We start from the raw sequence: 21,462 nt of genomic DNA, 5'->3' as shown, positions 1-21,462 counted from the left end.
ATGCACTCTCTCCTGTGCATAATCCCCAAACTAGCACCAACAGACAAATGCCTGTTACCATTTCTTAACAAACAAAAAAGTGGATTCTGCGCGATGGTGACATTGCACCTCTTGCTAAACTTACTCTTCCAGAACATTAAATTGTGCTGGGAGGCCCAAATGCAGCATGTTACTGTATTATAACATACATACATACCTGGTAGAGGTGTGCAGGTCACATTCAACCTCACCTTTTGCCCATCTCACTTTTCTCCAATGCAACTGAATTTCACACAACAGGAGCACAGACTAATTTAAATAGCATTGGTTAGTTTCCACATATGAAAAGGTGCTGCAAAATACAAAATAAAACACCCTGTTTCACTGATGGTATGAGAAATGGTACTGCTGTTCACACTGCCTGCAATGACCTCCCTTTGGCAGACACAGATGCAGCAGCGTGCCTGTCCGGAGTCTGCATGGTCACACCTTTGTAGGAGGGAACGTCATGAATTCAGAGTAAACTCAACTGACATTTAGAAGAAAACTTTAAACAACTGCTCAGCATGACAAAGAGAAATGTTTCATAATTCCAGTCTTGAGAAGTACCCACTAACAACACTCCTCAGACTTCAGCTAGGGAACATTGCCACAAGGGAAATGAACAGGACTACAACTGTGGTATGTTCCTATTGCCTTAAGGATTAGTTTTACCTTTTTTAAAAGAATGGCAGAATGAGTAAGTAAGTTCTCTACAATGCTCCCACCACCAAAAATGCCCTAGGAAGTGTTTGAGGATGGCTATTTTACCAACAAAAAAACCCACACTATGTTTTTCAAAATTCAGCTGGAGGTTTGAACTTCTAAAACCAATGAACGCAGGGTGATCAGTGACTCTGGTTTTCCAGTAACATGCTGTGGAACACAGTAGACAATTTTAAAACTAATTATATGCAACTGCTCAAATTAACCAAATTACCAGCTAGGCAAACTGCAGCTGCCTTCTATGATATGCACTATCTGTGCTTTGTTGCTTCTCGTATGTGACTTTTTGTTGTTATTTCAGAGCATTCAGGATAGATTAATCCAGCTCTTTCTGAGCACATTAGAAAAACAGTCATTACCACAGAAGACTCTAAGGGTAAGCTGGAAACACTGGAGAGGGTGCGGTGCCTTTTTTTTTTTTTTTTGACAACACAGACTTGGGAAGACTGAGCTCTGTGAAGCAGGCAGGTAAGTCACACACAACTCCCCCCACCCCAAGTGAGCTAATTTAATGCTCTATTTTGAGGTTGTCTTCTCCCAGTATGCATGGAAGTACAATGCCTTGCATACTCGAGCAGGAGGCACCTCTAATCTGCCCATAGCTACATGCTTGTAGACAAGGTCTGAGATCAGTTAAATTTTATCATCAGCAACAAGCATCTGCTTGAACAAAAACATTACTTTGAGCTGTTGTTTCCAACACAAACTGAAACATCAAAGCCTACTTATCAAAGGTGTGGAAGGGGACAAAAAGGCTCAGCCTGAGAGCAGCAGCACAGATCTCGCATTAGACACGGGAGAGACCACAGCGGAGACTGTGGGTCCCGCGTTCTTCCCTCAGCAACGCACAGCACTCCTACATACTCCTAAACCTATATACTCCTAAACAGGCAAACCACAAAGCGCTGCTCCTCTCCTACCCAAACCCAATGCCAATGGTTTTGTTCTCGGATGGTTTTAAAGTTTTAAGCTAAGAATTGCTTTGTCCTTTGTTTTTGTCTCCAGTTGTTTGGGACTGTTTCAGCCAGTTTTGGCAACGCCCAAGTGCTTCAGAGATCAGGAAAACAAACATCCTGAGAATGAGTCACCAGACAAGCAAGGACATATTGAACTCTCCCAGCAGTACCAGGACAATGCCAGCCAGGTGATGCAATTCACAAGACCAAGATTTTGTTTTAGAACAGCAGTACACAAAGTTTACGTTCTAGTCATGTTTCTCACCCCAGAAGGCAAAACATTAAGCAAGGCAAAAGTTTCCTCACATGTCTCTATCTCAGGGTTTACGCATTACCCATCAGCTGTGCCCCCAAAACAGCCTCAAGTGCTTTATAACCTGATACATAGAAATATATTGTATCATCTTGTTGAAAGGTTCTAAGAACAGTAACCAGCACATTTTCTTCTTACTAAGCACTAGCAGCATGCACTAATTACATTGAAAGATTTCAGCACAGTTCTTCCTGAAGAGGAAAGCCACTTATCTAGACTATAACTGCAGGGATGATGAAGGAATGATTATTTTCCGGGCCCCTTCTAATAGTCTCCTATAACCTGTTCCCAGATCAAAGCACAGAGCTTAGGGAACAGGAAAGTTTGTCTTCCCCCCATCCAAAGTACACCTATGGAAAGCACAGTTTGCTCCTATTTTGAGCCATGCTTTCCGAAAATTTAGGGAAGCAGATAGGCAAGCTGCCTTACCTGTATTGTGCTCCATAGAACAGTGGAGCCAGGCTAGGTTTCTGTTTTTAAAACAGGAAAGAGACTATAATACAAATGAAGATGTTTCTTGGAAGAGATCAGTGCCCTTCAGTCTAGTTGTGCCAGTGCTTGCTTGAAAACTACAGGGAGAAAACTCCAAAAATGCACCAAAGCAGTGATGACAGGCGAGTAGGAACAGCAGGAGGCAGGTCACCATGATCCAGAATGCTTCAGCATACAAAGCACCTGAATTTACAGGCAACTCACTACCTAAATTTAGATTCCCAGGAAGCATCAGATAGCATCAGTTTAAGCTAGCACAACTGCAAGGTAATGCATGTAACACAATATAGCACAGCAGTAAATGCTTCCAGTGAGAGATCCATAGTGAGCAGTTTTCTGTAATGCATAGCAGGCTAGAATCCAGTTTTCCTCCTAAAACCACCACAAGTGGGACACAAGAGCCTTAAAGAGCTCCCCCAGCACTGCAGTGGATCAGTATGTTCTGGTAACCGTCTCTATTAATCACTGTGGCTTACAGAACAGGGAAATAATCCCTAATCCATCTCTATCAAAAGACCATCTCCAAGTCAGGATCTCAGAAGAGTTCAAAGTCTAATTCTGCCCTAACCTTCCTATGGCATTTTGCAGACTAGTTTACAGTCAAAAAAGTGACTGCTATTTTTTCTTAAACCTTTGTCTAGTGAAGTAATGAAACATACCTCCTCAGGTCATGCATTCATATAGAACATAACTAGTCCCAGCCTGGACATCTGGGTGTCACTGAGTGTACTAAGTCCATATAACAGGTCAGCTAGGCTTCCCCTACCTCATTCTTTGAGGGTCTAACACTTCAGAACTACTGCTTTAAGTTAGCTTCAGCATTTGGGATTGCAGATATGACACTGAATTCAGCATGGAGAGACCCCTTTAGTTACAATATTATTTCAAAAGACATCTTTATTATAAAAAGATATAGAAAATTAAACTTGTTTCTTCCAGAATGTTAATCACAGCAGTTATTAAAAACAAGGTAAACACGTTTAAGAGCATTTGTGTATCAAATAAGTGTTTGTTACTTCGTCAAATACAACAGACATGCTCAGTATCAGTGCAGTAAGGGCAGTCAGTAAGCGTCAGTCCACCAGAGGCCAAAGGAGCTCGTCATTTACTCCTGTCTGCCACACAACAGCAGAGTGAAGCAAGACCCTAACTGCAGTATTTCAGCCTTGCTCAGCTGTTTGAGGTAAGTATTCCAGCTCTAAGCAGTGGTGGGATTTGTTTCTCTAAACATCAGATCAGTTTAGTCACCTCAGATGCTATGCCATACTACAAAGTTCCACTCCTTAAAGAAAGGCCTACTGAGTTGAGTCACTTTAAAGTCAGTTCCTTTCTAATGCTAGAATGTTTTAGCTTTCAAATAAGTCCTCAGATAAAGTTTTTCGCTACCTTTCTGACACAGTTGTTTCCAATATACTTGCTGCCAAGAATTTAAAGTGGTGACTGAGAACTGAAGTTTTACCACAGTTATTCACTAGCAGTGGTTCCATGCAAGTAGCAGAACAGCCATTCAACTCCAGACAAGAAGGACCACCCACTTTGCTACCCACACTAAAAGCATAAGGATAGTGAGGGAAAAAAACAGAAAGAGTCACCATAACTTGTATCAAGATATGGGATACAATACTTCCTTTACTGTTTAAAATATGACAGATCACCATGTAAACATTAAAGGTGAAGACCAGGTGTGGGCAGGGAAAACCCAACAACAGCCTCAGAACTGTTTGTGCGTTTATGTGAGCCAAATCCACAATGCTCCAGTTTGCATTTTGAAAATGGCTTTGTTTTATTTAAGGAAGTGAATAAAGCCACCAAGATGCAATTCTCCACTGAACACAAGAGTGGTCCCTTATCTGTTTTTACACTGCATTCTGGTTTGGGCAGAGGTAAAACTGGTAAGGAACACATTCAGTCAGCAAGGATCCTGGTCAGTATTTTGCCTGCAGTATGCTGTTTTCACCCCCTTAAAGGCAAAAATTAGAAGATATATTGATTAAAACAGAACAATAGTGTTCCAACCAATCCCAGGAAAGACTGACACTGGCTACAAAGTGCTTATTCCAGTTGCTCTCTTATGACAGCACCCTATCAATAAAAGATGATACCATAGCTGAAGCAAGTCACAGGCTCTTCAGAAAGCAAACAAGGAGGCAAGCCACTTGTGTTCTCTTAGCAGTCATCTCTGTACAGAGACCAGATGACCAGTTTACTACAGAACCCACTGAAAGAGAAGGTTTTATCTCAGATCAGCTCCACTTCCTGAGCCCCAGTATGCTCACTTAAAGTTAATTCAGTGCAGTTTAAATTCAAGTCACTTAATATAGCTTGCAAGGTTCAGTAATACTTCTTGGAAAGAACTGTCTGCAGCCACACATTCTGTACCTATTAGAAAATGATACTTCAGTTCCTGCTACAAGAACCCCTTCTTTGTATGGCCCTTGTCTTTCTTCCCTTGCAAGATGGCAGACTGCTCACCTTTGGGAGCAAGTCAGGCAATATTTTGGCAGCCATCTTCATGGTGCAAGGGAAGAACCAATGCCATACAGGCTACTTTTGAAGGGCTGTTTGATATTTCATGTGCTTAAACATTGTACTAGCTCACCACAAGATAAATACCTGTACATGACCTTTAGTACAAGATCTCTGCAGCTAGACATATACGCTTGTTACAGCAGTCCAGGTGGGCCGTTGAGGAAAATCACAAAACAGCATGTAGTGTACAGGACAGATAACTTTCCTTCCAAGCTGAAGAAGCATCATCCTCTGATTAAGCAGGACAAGCTGGCAGTGCTAAAAGCCTGCAGCACTGGCTGGTTTGCTGGTGATCAGTCATCTTGCCTAAATTCTTCCTCTGTTCCTACCAGTTATTTGGCAGGTTACAGAAGCAACGGAGTTCTTTCCCCAGCTGGCTGCTCTTTCTGAAAAAGCTCTTTAATCTGCAGCAGCTTGCTATGTATCCTCTCTCTTAAGGGACGGATGTGATGGCTAGGGTCTAAGATATTTGTGCTTCTGCGCTCCCTTTCCCGTTTCCAGATGAGATAAGGGTGTGGTGGGAAGGGCACTTCACTTCTCTCTCGACGAAGCTGCACAGTCACTCCACTGAGGGCCAGCATTATCCACACTGCCAGGATTATAAAGTCTAAACAAAAGAAAAATGAAAGACACTGGTTCTGGTAAAGCAGGAACATTACTTCCTGTCAAGTAAGTGTTCAAGGCAAGACTGGATGAAGATTTGGGCAATTTGATCTAGTGGAAGGCGTCCCTGCTTATGTTAGCAACTAGATGGACTTTAAGGTCACTCCCACCCCAACCCATTCTATGATTCGTGCTTGGGCACAAACACTGTTAAGTTTAAATACAGAAGGGAAAGTATTGTCCCTGCATCCTCACATGCAGGGAGCATCCATGAAAAGGCAAGAACAAAAGTTGAAGCAAGGCTGTTCAGTCGTTGTGTCAGTCTCTTTGACTGACACACACGTCAGTCTGAGCCTGAAAAGCATCTTTCCTAAGTGCCTTGTCACATAACACCTGCTGGAAGCTTCACATCCTAGTCATAGATCACAGAATCAGAGACTAATTTGTGTTGGAAAGGACCTTAAAGATCATCTAGTTCCACCCCCCCGCCATGGGCAGGGACACCTTCCATTAGACCATGTTGCTTAAAGCAACATAAAACCTGGCCTTCAACACTTCCAGGGATGGAGCATCCACAGCTTCTCTGGGCAACCTGTTCCAGTGCCTCACCACACTGAGTAAAGAACTTTTTATAAAGTCTAATCTAAATCTCCCCTCCTTCAATTTAAAACCATTACCCCTAGTCCTATCACTACATTCTTTGAAGAAGAGTCCCTCCCCAGCTTTCCTGTTATGCCCTCTTTAGGTATTGGAAAGTGACCGTAAGGTCTCCCTAGAGCCTTCTCTTCCCCAGAAGAAAGAACCCCAACTTCCTCAGCCTGTCTTCATAGAAGTGCTCCCACTCCTTAGTCATCCTCATGGTCCTCCTCAGGACTTGTTCTAACAGGTCCATGTCCTCCTTATTATTGGGAGCCCCAGAGCTGAACTCAGTACTCAAGGTGTGGCCTCACCAGGGCCGAGTACACAGTCAACTCAGTATTTCTTTCAAAGGACTGAAATTCAAATTGTGTATCAAATCTCACACCGTACTTCTTAAGTTCTTCTCATCCCTCCTACCCTCAACACACAGTTTAGAAAGGAACCAAAAGTGCAGTTCTCAAACAAGCATTTTTTATACTAGTTCTAGAAGTCTAAGAAGAGCACTCACCATTTGTTTGAAAAGGCACATTTGTGTAGGCTCTGCTGAAGTAATCATTGAGGATCCTTCTGAGTAGGTCTACGGTGATGTAAGCAAGACTTGTGTAGACATAACAGGCAATAGCTAGGACCACTGAATAAGAACCTACTATTCCACAGGCCAGTAAGTTCAGCTAGAGGGGGAAAAAAAACAGCTTTAGGAGACTGATAAACACCACCTTAGTGCAATACTTTATATCAGTTCTTCCACAAGCAGCTGGCTGCCCACACCTCATTATCCAGACATCCTGTTAAGACAGGAAAGGTAGAGCAACAGAACTGTCAGCAGATATTAGGTGCAACACTAAAGAAAAAAGAAATCCTTCGCTTATAGACCAGTTAGCACAAGTAACACTGAACAGAAGCTCCCTAGAACTTGTCCCTTGCTGTGTTAGATCTTTTACACACATCCCACAGGACTGCATTTTGCATAGTAGTCTGACACCCCTTCCCTCCTCTTTCCAAGGTAATTGGACAGATGACTTACAATTCTTGGACAGCCAACAAAAAGCACTGGAATCATCAAGGCTACAGAAGAAAAGGTCACCCAGAACACAACATCATCCCGGAAGACCCTGTAGTCTCCTGCAAAGACACCATATTCCACAAGTAGTTTACTAGTGTTAGTAAAGCATAAACACTTCTTTGTAAGAGGTTGGGGGGGTGGTATGCTTTTCCCCCAAAGTTTCCATGTATTTAGAAATATCTGGAGAACAGTGTGGAAGAGTACCTTTTGAGCTCAAGTGTCAATTAAGATGCATTGTAGCACTCATTCAAAACATGAGCAGAAACAGAGTTCCAGTACAGGTCCTGTACTATAAACTGGAACAGCAGATCTTGTCCAAACAAGACTTACGAAGTATATGCTACTCATCTGATGTGAGAAGTACCAGAGTACTTCTGTCTAGTAAGAAGCCATTTTATTGGCCACGTAGGTTTATAATTTATAAGTGTGCATAAATAGTCTAGAAATGTGTAGGTTTATCTAGGGTCGGGGACAAGTGCACCACACCACTCAAACTCTTCCAGCTTTAGAGTAATTAAGTCATTTGATTGAACACTACTTTGTTTCCCCCTGCTTTCAAAAGGCCTGTCAGTTAAACAGGGGACCAGCTGATCCCCAGTCAATTCACTGTTTCACTTAATGAAGAGTAACGAGGGACTGTGCGGATTACCACAGAACCATAAACCAACTCAAACAGACAACTGTAGAAAGGAAAAACTGCCCCACCAGCGGATCTCAAGTAGGAAAGCTGGAAAGGAATGCAGTTCTGAGATTCAAAGTCACAGCAAAGAAAGCAGTACAGCTGGTGCCCTCACATCCCTGAGGGAGTTCATCTCAGCAGCCTTGCTTGCTTTCATGTGATTTGTCCGCAGTTCCTCTTAATAAAGAGATGCTAAAAAGCCTGATGATGTCAATTCAGCTGTAAACACAAGTATGACTCCTACAGTCTAGTGCTGCCAGAGCCTTGCACTGTGGTGTGGTGAAAAGTAACAGGCAAGAGCTCCTCTTGATCTATGATGCCTTCATGCCTGAAGCCTCAGAGTTAGACTGTAGATTTTCTGTGACGTGCTCTGAATCAGAGAACAAGACAGAAAATGCTTGCCTGGAGCAGAGCTGGTGTCAGACTGCTGAAATGCAAGCTGCTTGGGTGGGAAGAATAAGCAGTTTCCTTTTCCCACAAGTACAGATTACCCTAAGTAGTTTCAATTGCAGCACACCTGAAAGAAAGCTTCAGAGACATCTCTATTCCTCCCAACATTGGGAAGGCAAAAAAAAATTTAAAAAGCACACTAAGATAAATCAGAGAACAGCATTTGTTTTGAAGCTTTGCAGTGTCCCTGTAATACAGCGGTGAAGTATCACCCAGTCACTTTGCAGCAGAATATTTCAGTACATACCTAGTGGAGTAAAGAAGACCACTGATGAGAAGAGAAATCCCAGCACCAGTCCAATAAGCAACATACAGAGCAGGACAGAGCCAAATCTCCACCAGCTTGCAACCAGCAAAAGCCCTCCAATAATCCCAGCTACTGCTGTCAAAATAAGACGCACTGGAAAAACAAGAGGGAAAATCCTAAATTAAGAACTGTAGCAACACCCTGAAAATTTCAGTTACTGCAATAGCCTATTCAAACAGATTTACTTGCATACTTGATTTTTGTTACCTAATGAAAGCTTTCTGAAACTAGCTCACATCTGTGCTTCATGCATCTCACTTAGGCTCCAGTCAGCAGGGGAGGGTATGCTACTGGGAGAATGCCATAGGACTGTATGGAAGGTGTTGCTGCTATGTACAATAGTACCTTGAGTTCCCAGTGCAGTTATGGTTGCAAGAGGTAGTGCACCAGAAAAGCAGTTATGAGGTAGGATGTAATAGAGACAGAAGAACCGATTCTTGCTAGTGTAACAGACAGGATGCAGACCACTTGATCTATTTTATATGTGCAATCTGCATTTGATCTGAAACTGAGGTCCACCCATTCTGAAAGAAAAACGTTCTGGGAATTTGCAACGTACTTCCTTCCCGAAAACCTGTATCTCCATTGGATGGACAGGCAAATTTGTCTGTCAGAGTTGCAGCTATGAACTCCATTTCATTGTCTGAGGTCAAAGGCAACAGTTACTCTGTTGCCTACTCAGTGTTAAGGTATTTAAGCTCAGTTCAAGTACCCACATAACAGGCTTTTCTATCCTTCCCACAGCTAGCCAGCTGCAAGCACAACCAAAATTTTACTTCAGGGATCCACAGCAATAATGTTTCAGCAAGAGGATGGGGGGTATCCTTATATCTACTCACCATCATAACCAAGGCCAGTTACCCTAGTGATGAATACAAAGAAGAAAAATCCTGTGATTATGAAGCCCATGAAGAATAAGTCTAGAGAACAGGGAAAAAGATTCAGTATGCTGTCATATCGCCCCATAGCAAGCCTATTTCAGTACATCTTCAGACACCTTTGTTTTATAACAGGGAAGGGAAATCTCAGCTCACTAGCTGTTAAGCACAGGAGGAAGGACAGGCAACACTTGGTTCTGGAAAGGGCTCTCTTCAAGCACATCAAATAGATATAAACGTAATTTTTGCATGTTCTCTATCACACACCCTAATTTTAGGTTCCTGTTCTTCAAATACCAGAAGCTTCTTGTTCTGCACTTACGATCTCTGATCCTGTTAAAGCACAGCAGTGGACCTAATTGACGTGTAATCGCTTCCAGCTGATTCTTCAGCAATAGCGCTAAAGTTCTAAGGTACATCTATGAAATTCCAACCAGATTTATGACAACAGAAAAAACTCAGTACCTGTTTTCCAGAATCTGTGTCCAAAAAAGCAAGTGAAGAGGCCAAGAACAGCAAGAACAGTGAAGAATATTTTGGTAGAGAGTTTGCCTACAAGAAGAAAGGGTTATCAGAGCATTCCTATCTAGTAGTCCCAACAGTGAGACTAACAAAGTCAAGTTACCATCACTGAGTCTACCAACAATAGTAACTGCTACTCCTTCAGACTCACAATGTGAACAGATCTACAGCATCTGACCTAAAAGATACCTTGATAAAGTCTCCAAAAGAACATTTATCTAGCTCCAGTCTGAGTACTAAGTCAAAAGCTTCCTCCTTATTCAAGGGACTGAATTTTCTGTAACTATTAGTTAAGCAGCTGTAATTTGCTATTTGTAGTACCACCACTAAAGATTTGAAAAAGCTCTACTCAGCTTTAAAATAAGGACATCCAATCATCTATGAAAGTCAGCACTACAGGGCTGGTGATCCAGGCTGCAGCTATGGTCTTTATCTTTTCAGCCTTCATGCTTACCTCCCTTTAATATAGTTTTCAGTGCAACAGAAAGGACTGTTAGTACCCCAGTATGGCTCACCTCTGTCTCCTAGAAAGAATTCTTCCTGTCATTTACGCTACTTAAAACAAGTAGACTACATTTCTCTAATTCAGACAACCAGGGAGAAGGTTTTTAGCCCTGATAATCTCTTATGGTGTCATATGATAAACTTGATGAGCTACTTGTGTTAAGAAAATTAGGAGGACAAGTCTTGCTTTATAAGCATATTCTATCCATTTTTCTTGTCCTTCCCATGATCATAACATGAGCAGAAGCTTTGCTCAAATTCTATTGTTATATGACTTTGTAGGAAGTAGCATGACTTTGTAATCAGATTTCTACTGCTGGAATTATTTTCATGCTTATTTTTAGGTGACTGTCTCCTTTTGAAATATTTTTATGTTACCAATTCCTGTTAGCACCAGTGCAGTTCAAAAGATAAAGCTGGGCCCTAATCCATCTTAGTTTCCACCTAACGTGCTATAAAGTGATTTAAAATTATGTATCTAGTTCAAACAGAAAAAACAAAAAGGCATCAAGTTATAAGCCAAATATTAAACGTCCATTAAGTTAAGCTTTCACTTGCTAATAGCTCTCCTTAGATTTATTTTATCATTCTAGAATTTCTCCTCAATCAAGAAGCAGACTCAGTCATAAAGCAAGAAAAACATATCCAGGATATATACCACATAAAAAGCTCTAAGAAGCACCACTCTGTGCAGGAGCACAACAAGCTTGAGATGAGTTGGCATGGACCTACAAGTCCCAACTTACTGAGAGAAGAGCAGTTATCCACTAGGTCAACAAAGCTGCAGGCATACGTGTGCACAGGTATGTACGCAGCAGAAGTATTCCAAAGAGGATCCCATACTATGACATTGTAGATCACACCTTGCCCAGGGAGTGAGGAAAAGTATACATTGGTCTTATCATCAGTTGTCAATGTAAGCATCTGGAACAAAGATTATTTTTAGTCACAAATACCTGCCTGTCACTGTGTCTGATGGCACATTGTGTCCATACAGCTGGACAATACTTAGCAGCTCAAGAAAGATGACCAGCAAGAAGCCAAAAGCTCTCCTATTCTGAACACTGAACAACCATCTTAGTATTATTGAGGCATTAAAGGCTCACAGGATGGACTCCACTTCCTCCAAAATACAGGAACGATTTCTGACAGCACGTAAGATTCTCTCACCAACGTTGTTTCTCCTCATTTGAGGAGAGTCCAATTTTCTCTATCAGTCTTCTTAACCCAGGTCTGTCCTCAGAAGCAGGTAAGGCTGCCATCCCACTCCCTAGCAAGACCAGACAGGTCATGGTCCCTAACATTCTCCCCCCCCATCCATCCTAATCTCTTTGCTTGGAGTAGGTAAACATGATGCAAGTATTTGCTGTCATGTCAGCTCTTTATGTCACTCCAAACTGGGGTCAGCACCTAGTCCAGTTCCACTATACTCTTTGTTTCTTGCATTCCCTGCTCAGTCCTCAGCATCTGCCAGGCAATGCAGGAGACTACAGTGATCTGTCAGAAGCAGCTCTACTTCTGGATTAAGAGAGACTCAGTGGCAATATTGTTATAGGTAAACTATCCAGCAAGAAGACACTGCAATAACAGCTTACTTGATTGAGAACAGGATACATGACAAACACTTCACACACCCATCATTAATCTCTACCTAATATCAAAGACCATTACCAGAGGTCTCAGCCCCATGACATTTCAAGCTGTGCTCACCAGCCTCCTCTCCCAGAAGAGCCAGTGGCTGCCATTTTGTGTAGACAGTGTATACTTCCTAGCCAGAAATCCCAGATACAAGCAGGAAGCCTCAAGCATCAGCAGCTTGCCTACATCACCACTCAAAGATGAGAGGCACAGGGGAGGAGAAAGTTTAAGACAATGCTACTGCCAAGTACCTGGTACGCTGGTGCTTCATACTTACTTTAACACCATTAGCTTTGATACTTTGTACCTCAGACATCTTCCGTATGTGGCTCATGAGTACCATCTCAGAAAGGTTGTTCTCTGGTAAGAAGTACTGGTAGACATCATAGTGCAGCCGCCATCTGGAGTTCTGACCAGTCCCTGAATCACAAGCTGGTGGATTTGCTCCTCTACAATTAAAAAGAAGTCAACTACAAGCCTGGCACAAGCCTCCAGATGTATAATCTCTCCCACAAGATGCAACTTTCAGTTCTTGTGTTACCTCCTCCCCCCATCCTCCTTATCTTCATTTACTGTTTAGATTGCTGGTTGCAGCAAACAAGATTTCTACCAGTAGTTGGATGCTCAACCTTTCCAGCAGAATCTTGTACTACGACCCTAGTCAAATATAGGATAAGGGAGGTCTGCTGAGTACACTGTAGTTCATACCTTTTGTTTTAATTATTGAAAAACACACATACCTAGCATATCCCAAGTTTGCAGGAGCAAACTTGATGTGTGTATCAACCAAGGTATAGTCTAGGTAAATGTTGGGATCCACTTCCAAGTCAAATTCTAGATTGCAGCCTCCAGGTATAGGATCTAGAAAATAAGAATAGTTAGCTGTAGTAGTATTTACTTCCTCCTTACACAGCTTGAAAAAAAAAGTGTTAAGACCTCAGCAACACATGCATTTGCAGGCAGGCATAGTCTGCTTGCTGAGGACACAAAACTGTCAGATTCTACTCTTGCAGATGATAGAAGTGGTTTCACTGCAATCACTAACATAAGCCCTGATACACAAGTACAGTGTTTTTCTACTCTAAGGCTGAAGTCACGACAAGAACAAACAGTACATCCTATACACAAGTCTCTAATGATCTCAAGCTTTGGCAGTCCATTTCAAAAGAGTTTGCACTATCTCTGTCATACACTTGCACCATGTAAGAATACTACCTCTGAAAAGCCAACACTAACACTTAATTAGCTTGTAGTAGGTAGAGCTGGTATTCCTTCACAAGAAATAAGACCATACCTTTTTCCATATATGGAATGGAGATAGCTGTGCTTAGCACCTGGTTAGCATCCAGTGACCGAAGGTACCACGTACACACACTCTGTTGAGGCCGAAGGATAGAAATCAGTCCTTTGTCTACTCCAGTTCCTGAGCTGTTTGCAGATGGATTCTGGACAGAAATGGATTATATAAGCAAGCAGTTCTTCAGGATTACATATCACTGTAACTAAACATATTGCACAGTAGTCACATCCCTGCCACAAACCTGTAGGGCACACATCTCAGTGCCAGCTGCCACAGATGAGGCATTCAGCCCACAGCTAGCTAGAAGGTTAGAGCTGAAAAAAGAACAGCCTCTGACACCACATGTTGCCCAATTCAAGCTCAAAAGTGCAACTAATAAAGTTGAAGACTATCAAAGAGTTAGTATCACAAGCAAATTGCAGAGATTTCTAGCTAGTTAAGCCTAATGCTATACTAGTCAATGCATGTTTGTAAAGATATAGAGGGATTAGAATATCCCTCACAAAAAGCTGTGAGGGCACAAAAGAGCATCCTGGAAGCTGAAGTGCAGAAACACCTTGCTATCTCCACCAGGAGGGCGATGACTGTGTAACAGCTGGCTTTTAACACTAGCCATGCCAGACAGCCCCCCTAACACCATCCCTTTCAGAACCAAGAGCCTCAAGGAAATGTCTGTCAGCAATGGCAGCACCACTCTCATGGCTGGAACAACCAGCTAGCCTGCAGTCAAATCTTTTTCAGCATGGAAAAGTGTGCTTTTGTCCAAGACCACCACAGTTATCAGAGGCAATGCTGCAAGGAAGCACTTTGGACCTGGCAGGCATTAAGGTCTGGCTCAGTTTCGTATCTCCAGAAGCAAGCCAGCCCTAAAAGCAGTACAGCCATATTTACGTAGTACTGCCCTTGGCCTGGTAAGCCCCATGCATGCAAGCAGGGATTGAAATGGCAACAGAAAACTCTATGACTGGTAATCAAAGACTGAGTAGGTGTTAGTGTCTTTGCCCTGGAATTCTGGGTATTTCAACAGTGTAAAGGAGACTGAGCTGGGCAACTTGTGTACCAGGTTATTCATCTTCTAAGTTTCCCAGCATAGTTCTTGGCACCCAGCATATTCTCATTTGTAATACAGTGACGGGAAACAGGATAGCAACTGTGAAGTTGATACCTAGTACCTTCAACATTGAGCAGAATGTTACTGGCTTACAGCATCATAGAAGTCAGTATTTTAGATTGCACCCCAGTAATGATAGGACAAATAGTGGCTAGTGTATAGCAGTAGGAATGCTTGTGTTGCTGGCTAGAAGTGGCAGCCTTCACTGGAATACCATAGAAGAATTTCTCCATATGCCACCAAACAATAATTAAATTCAGGAGCAGCAGCTGGGATAACACACTAACTGCAGTAGCTATCTACAAGCCACATGAACAGACATATGAACATCCCAAAGTGATAGAGCTTAGCATAAAACAGTTTCTGGGAAATGCTTATCATCAATCCATTTTTAATCAAACACCAATGGACATGGTCAGCTGTCATATGTCAGAAGCACCACTCCCACCAAGAATGAAGCCTTGAAGCTCTGAAATCTTTGCCATCCAGGCTTTCAAAATAGCAGTCATGACACATGAGCAAGTAGTATTTAAGTTTCAAAAATCCTAAGAGCATGTTACTTGCATGGCTCCTATGTAGCACTTATATAGCTTGAATTCTGTATTCCTATGTGTAGGAGAGCTCTTAGTTCTCATTTAGGGAAAGAACATAGTATTTGAGAACAGAAATGACACTCTTACCATACCTTGTCAAAGGATATCACCACGCTGTTTTGCTGTGCATGTACTTGAAAAATAACAACTGTCACATTGCTTGCAATGTTTCTGATTACAGCTTCTACTGGATTGGTCTGGTTAAGTAGCACATTTCTGAATCTTCCCAGGGAGAGCTCAAGAAGACCTGCATTCCAAAAAAAGAAAGAGGAAGATCTACTTTTTTTGCCCACATGAGAAGCAGTTCTCAAGAACAGCCTGGAAGCTTCCAGTAACCCAATAACATATCAGCTGGGAACAAAGCAAGACGTTTTACGCCGCTTCCACTCAGTAAGTCATGGCTGCAGAAGCTCCCGCACACAGAGGTATGCCTACAGGGAAAGGTGCAGGCAGAAGCCTCCAGGCAGCCTGGCATTTACCTAAGCACACAGGACTTGACTTCCTGCCAGCAGCTCTGTCCAGCTCCAAAAAGACACTGCACTGGCTGATCACCTGCAGCTAATCAGGGGCAAACAATAATCACTAAAGTAAATAAGATACTGAGCTCTACTTGCTCTTTTGCAAACCCAGGACAATAATACAACAGGCTTGTATTAGCCAGCCAACTTGCCCAGTTGAACTTGCCCAGTTGGACTTCGTGGGCAAATTTCCCAATGATGGGAATTGGGTCAAATCCTACAATAGAATCAAGTCTGCAGTTTAGATAAGTATACTCACCTGCTTTCAGTTATTTCACATGTCATTTACTCCCACGCTATTCTTAATTATTAGGGCTGTTGTACCCTTATTTCAGTATCTAAAGTCTAGTGACTTTCTAAGATGCAACCAAGACCATTTCTTCTTAGGATGCACATAGCTCTGTCACCTGCTGTCTTTTTAATTTTAAAGGAGCCACATGACCCAGGATATAAGATTCTTTGAGAAACAGCTTTGGCTTGTTGTTCAAGTCCCACAAGAAAGCCTGGTTTTTCCCTGTGCTGTGCTCCTGGGGGACTGGGGATTTCAGAGAAGGGAAGTGAAGCAGCTGTACAGAAGCCGCAAGATTTTCTTCTGTTGAAGAGTGGACAGAGTAGATGCATGTGGCATGCATGATGCCCTTCAGCTTTGCATTCTGATGCTTCATAAGAATTCCCCTTCAGGCATGCAGACACACAGGAACCCAACTGACCTAAAGCTTATCAAACATGCATAATATTTCCACAGCAGAGTTGCCTCTTACAGCACATGGGTTGATACTGTCAAGTTACTCTGTGCTTCTTCTATTTAAGTACAAACAACACTATCCCATGCTCGCTGTCATGGATGTCTCAGGCAGTCTCCCTTTCAAAGAAAGGAAAAAGTCTTCTCATTCAGAACTCTACACCCAATACTCCGTATCCCTTTCCTGTTACTACTCTTTCTCCCCTGCCAAGAACTGCATCTCTGGCCAGCTTCTTTGCCTTTTGATCACATGTAAACAGAGGTGAGCTCCTACATTTATACATCTTCCACTCTTCTCACAGCAGAGAGAAAGAAGATACTCATTTCATCTTGCTAATTTCAGTGCTTACTTCGCTCCTATGCCCACCCCAAAACTTTGATGATTATCAATACTGCATCACCAATAAAACCCTTGCTGAAATATGAATCAGACTAAGGATTTTTTTTCCCTATCCTATCACTTGCAGTTTATGCTAGGGTAGAGAAGTTTCTACTGCAAGTTCTCAAGCATTAAATATTAATGTAAAATTAGAACTACCAAAAGGAAAGCTTTGAGTATTTTTCAGTTTCTCATGAAGTACTTTGAGCAATATTCAGATATCCCCCTCTCCACAAGACCTCTTTCCCCTTAAGCTCTTAAATTTTACCAGAAATGCAACTAACTGCAAAAGCTAGAGAAGGGCATTTAAAAAGCACCAACTTTCTATGCACTCAAATTTGGTATGAAATTTAGAATACAGAAAAACAATTCTGAACTTTAAGGGCAGTTTCCTGAACTGCAGGAAGTTCACCAAAACGGTCTTTTAAGGAAAAACTGAAACCATATACATCCTCTCTATGCTCTACAGCAAGGGGGAAAAATAGCTCGTCTGCTTTCTCACCTCCCCTCTGTACTTACACCCAGAGGCCTCCTCATATATAAGAGTGGATTTGTCAGCAAGACATGCTGACACTACTTCAACATGATCATGGGACTCTGAATGTCTGAGGCACTCTCTGAAGTTTAATTAGCATGGCAAATTAACACATGGTGTTCTACATTGCTTTAGTGTTTGCATAACTGCTCCTAAAACAGCACATTTCATTTTAAACTAAAGTCTGGACAGAAGAGTAAAGATTCCGGATACAGAACAAGAATGACTACAGCCAGTCAAGCTAGTATTTTTCAGCTTGCTTTCTACAGGCTCCTTGAACCACACTTCCATCTAGGCTTGAAAGATTACTACAGAGAGTTCACAAACACTGTCAAGCAGCAGAACCTTTTAAGTCATTTGCTGGAAGAACAGTTGCTACTTGGCCACAGACAATACCACCTAAAAACCTTCCTGCCTCCTCCATTTCTGTCTTTTGAAGAAGTCATCGGTGGTGCTCCTAGGCAGACTCCATGGGAGTTAGACAAAACAGCCTACTCACGATTTCCCAGGGCCATCACTGGGCTGCCTGAGCCATGTGGGGCTCAGTGGTGGCAAAACGGCTTTGAAGGGCAGAAACCAGAAGCCTCCAAGAATACACAGTGCTGGCCACAGCATGCAAGCTTCGGCTCCCTGAACATAGCATGCCAGACAGGGCTACTAAGATGACACCATCACAGAAGTGAGCCAGAACAGAGCAACAGAGCCAGAAACAAGATCCAGGCATCCCAGCTTTATTTCTTTTTGTTTGTTTTTGCTTGTTAGGTTTTTTTGGTTTTGCTCCACTTCTCTCAAAACAGTGGAGATCTGGAAACTGCTGGTACAATGCCAGGCTAAACTCCTCCTCTCTACAAGAGTAGGAAGTCTGAAGGTCGTTGTATGTCAAAGTGGTTTTAGATAAGATACAAGAGAGGAATCCTCAGTATTACAAAAACTATCAACTGAAAACAGATACTTCAAGTCAGTATTATTGAAACTGAGCAAGAACAAAGTTGGAGTACTTAGCATGTGTTATTCAGTGTACCAGTACCACCAATACTAAGACAGGAGCACAGACAGAACTGAGAAGCAAAGGTGGACAACAATCTGCTCTGTCACCCCACGTTGCATCATTTCTCCCACTAACTATATGAGCAAAGCTAGTAAAGACAGCAAAGGAATTTAACCTCTCAGAGCTCTAGAGATCACAAGTCGTTACTCTAAGAACGAAGGCAGGCAGTTCTACAGAGGCTTGGCATTTATTATTCTTTCTCTATGTTTATTGGAGAAACTGCAGATCAACAGCCAGCTCGAATCAATTCCATCCTGTTGAACCATTTCCATGCTGCTGATTCAGTGCCAAGCTCTCAGCTCATTTGGTACTTTAATTGAACCACCTGCCTTTCCAGCTCCAATAGTCAAGTGTCATTCCCCATTGCCAATAAAGAGCTAACCACATGAGGTTCTTGGTGACACCCTATGGTTCAATTCAATTTCCATTAAGAAACACCTTTGTTGTCCATGCAGAAACAGCCCTTTACCTGCAGAGCCATGCTCAGTCAGTACACCTGTCTCAGACAAAAGCTCCTTGGTCAGAGAAAATACCACAAATGCCACAAGGTACGAGTGACCAGCTGTCACATTCAAACTGCAGAATAGCTTTATGGGAAACTCTTGTTTTAAAAGAGTGTCTCTGCATAGACTAAACAGCTAGCACAAACTAAGTAGATCCAGATAAGCCAGGGGGTGAAGGAGCAGAAGGAAAGCAATCATTCCACTGCTTCTTATTTTTGCATGACTATTAGTAGAACTGTATCTTAAATGAAGGATGGTCTTGGTCCAGCTAAAACTACCATACAGGCACTGCTCAATCCTAACTACACTTGAGTTTTTGCATCACTAAACATCCTGGTTTGGATGTAGCAAACAAGGCCAGTTGCACTCCTATTTCATAAAGGTGGGGCTCCCCAGGAGGCACCAAGCATTCTGTTTAATATACTTATGCATAAATACTCAGTTTAAAGAGCTGCAGCCCATCAGAACCCCAGAAAAGTAATACAGGCCATCAAAGGCATATTTTACTTATCAGCACTTTAAAAGTGAAGTGGGATCTTCTAATATTAGGAAGTAGCAAAAGCCATCTCCACAAACCTGGATATCCCAGACTGAACAGCCACAAGACAATTTCAAATCAGTGAACCATTAAGTGTCCTTGTTTAAAGGGCCTAATAATCAGTTTGGGTTTGGTACACAAATTACACAGCTTATTAACTTTTCATGAAGGACATATTCTTCTTCCCCTTTACCCTCAATTCTGCAAGGTGTATCAACAAGTTACTTCAAGGCAAAGCAGCTGCTGTCTCACTTTCATTCTGCCTTTGTAAATACCGTTAAGAAAATAAACTAAAAACTTATGATCCATCTTCAATCAAGTCTGTGTGATAAGTTGCTTACCAGCATCTTTTAATAAACAGATTGAGATCTAAGAATACTGAACCTTTATTCTCAAACCTACCCACCACCACCAAGTACTAAGCTGAAGTTCTCAGAACCTGCAAGAACACCAAGACTAGAGCAGGAAGAATACTTGCACACTTCGGACTGATTCCAAATGCTGTCTTGCAGAGTATCCCAAGAGTAGATTTCTCCTTCTGGAGAATTAAACTTTGTTCCATGCTACCTTAGAAGAAAAGAAAAACTAAGAGGAGGCTTATACCAGCCCTAACACAAGGGACTGCTTGCTTATCTCTGAGGAAACTGCTTATTTTTTCCTTTATTCAAACAGAAAAAAAAAAACACAGATAAGAGATTAATGATAAGGAAGTAAATGTCTGTTAAATCTTCACAAGATATAATCATTACAGTACGCTTACCTCTGGAAACCTATTATAATCCCATGCATGCACACAAGGGAATTACAAAAAAAGCCAATGCTTAATAAATGGAGATTACATCAGCAGGCCAACAAGTCATTTCAGGAACAGAGTTCCAAATATTTGGTGGTTTTGCTCATTTCCTTGATTTTAAAAAGCTAGCGGTTTTCAGCCTGCAATTGGCAAGATGCTAGGAACCCACAACCTCTTGAGAGCTGTGACAAAAAGAAGCAGTTAACCCTCTTCCCTTTCTGATATAAACTCCTAGCCTAGTGAATGCCACCCTGTTTCCTCAAAAAGAGTAGAGCTCTACACCATACAACTCTACACCCCTCAGCCTACACCATACCCCTGTAGCAGCAGGACTGTAGCCAGCAGATCCATCGGATTGTCCAAACGACAACATCCATAGCTAATAAGGTGCAGGGCTGTTATTGCAATAAGGTGCGTAGCTAATAAGGTGCAAGACTGTTAAACAATAATTTAAACTAAAATAAAAAGGGGGGGGGCGGGGGCGTAAAGCACCCTCTTCCCGCAACGAACCGCGCTTGACCAGCCCCCTCCCTCCCGCCACGTAATGGCGGCCGCGGCCCTCAGCCTCCCTCCCCAGCCCCGTCTCCAGGCTCACCTGAGGAGCCGGCACCTCGTAGCGCCTCGGCGAGCCCAAGGAGCAGCAGGACGCAGGAAGGGAGCCCCATGGCGCTGAGGAGGGAAGGGGAGAGGAGGCTGAGAGAGAAGCCAGGGCGCTAAGGAGAGAGCTGGGCCGGGCGGAGCCTGTGAGGCGGCGCAGCACTCCCTCGCAGGCTCCGCCCGGCCCAGGCGGTTCTCGCCTCCCCTCACCCGCCTGCCTGAGATAACGGGGCATAAATGCCCCCAAAACGGCTTTTATCCGCTCCAGCCACCTCTCCCGCCTGTGTGGTGATTTCCACGGCTAGGATTGGTAGTGAGCTTAGGAAGATATCCACGCTGAGGTGTTATGTGCAGGGGGTGTCAAATTATTATTATTATTGTTGTTGTTGTTATTTATTTAATGCACTGCTGTTTTGTTTTCACATGGTCTGATAAAACACAGTGTAGCCCCTGAGGTTGCTGGTGTGCTCAAGGCACCTCTGGCCATG

The 21,462-nt window shown here is 42.6% G+C and overlaps 1 protein-coding gene across 3 annotated transcripts; it reads right to left on the bottom strand.

Annotated features, from left to right (window-relative positions):
• Positions 1-3,387: 3,387 nt before the first annotated feature.
• On the bottom strand, positions 3,388-21,156 carry TM7SF3 (transmembrane 7 superfamily member 3). Of its 3 annotated transcripts, none has more exons than XM_080598354.1 (12): positions 20,973-21,156; positions 15,414-15,568; positions 13,612-13,762; positions 13,058-13,178; positions 12,595-12,766; positions 11,426-11,603; positions 10,119-10,205; positions 9,615-9,695; positions 8,716-8,868; positions 7,301-7,398; positions 6,785-6,947; positions 3,388-5,641 (listed from the first exon to the last, which is right to left on the bottom strand). In XM_080598354.1, the coding sequence occupies exons 1-12, from the start codon at positions 21,040-21,042 to the stop codon at positions 5,379-5,381; spliced, it is 1,692 nt and encodes a 563-aa protein (XP_080454480.1). In that variant the 5' UTR covers positions 21,043-21,156; the 3' UTR covers positions 3,388-5,378. The 3 variants fall into 3 exon arrangements, with proteins under 3 accessions (XP_080454480.1, XP_080454482.1, XP_080454481.1); XM_080598356.1 differs by having other exon boundaries at positions 12,625-12,766; positions 20,973-21,151; XM_080598355.1 differs by lacking the exon at positions 20,973-21,156 and adding an exon at positions 20,694-20,827.
• Between the last annotated feature and the right edge of the window lie 306 nt (positions 21,157-21,462).

This window comes from Anser brachyrhynchus (genome assembly GCF_964034855.1).
Source record: "Anser brachyrhynchus genome assembly, chromosome: 1".
Lineage (NCBI taxonomy): Eukaryota > Metazoa > Chordata > Aves > Anseriformes > Anatidae > Anser > Anser brachyrhynchus.
The sequence above is the reverse complement of the archived record's forward strand: the minus strand, read 5'-3'. Positions and strand labels throughout refer to the sequence as shown.

Bases quoted from the DNA above. Each gene is read 5' to 3' on its own strand.
- TM7SF3 (XM_080598354.1), bottom strand. From the start codon at position 21,042: ATGGGGCTCCCTTCCTGCGTCCTGCTGCTCCTTGGGCTCGCCGAGGCG. The intron at 11,604-12,594 runs GTAAGTATGAAG...TCTTTGTTCCAG, and splicing joins TCAAAGCTAATGGTGTTAAA to ATGCTTACATTGACAACTGA. The intron at 10,206-11,425 runs GTAAGTTGGGAC...TTCTTCTTGTAG, and splicing joins GGATAACTGCTCTTCTCTCA to GCAAACTCTCTACCAAAATA.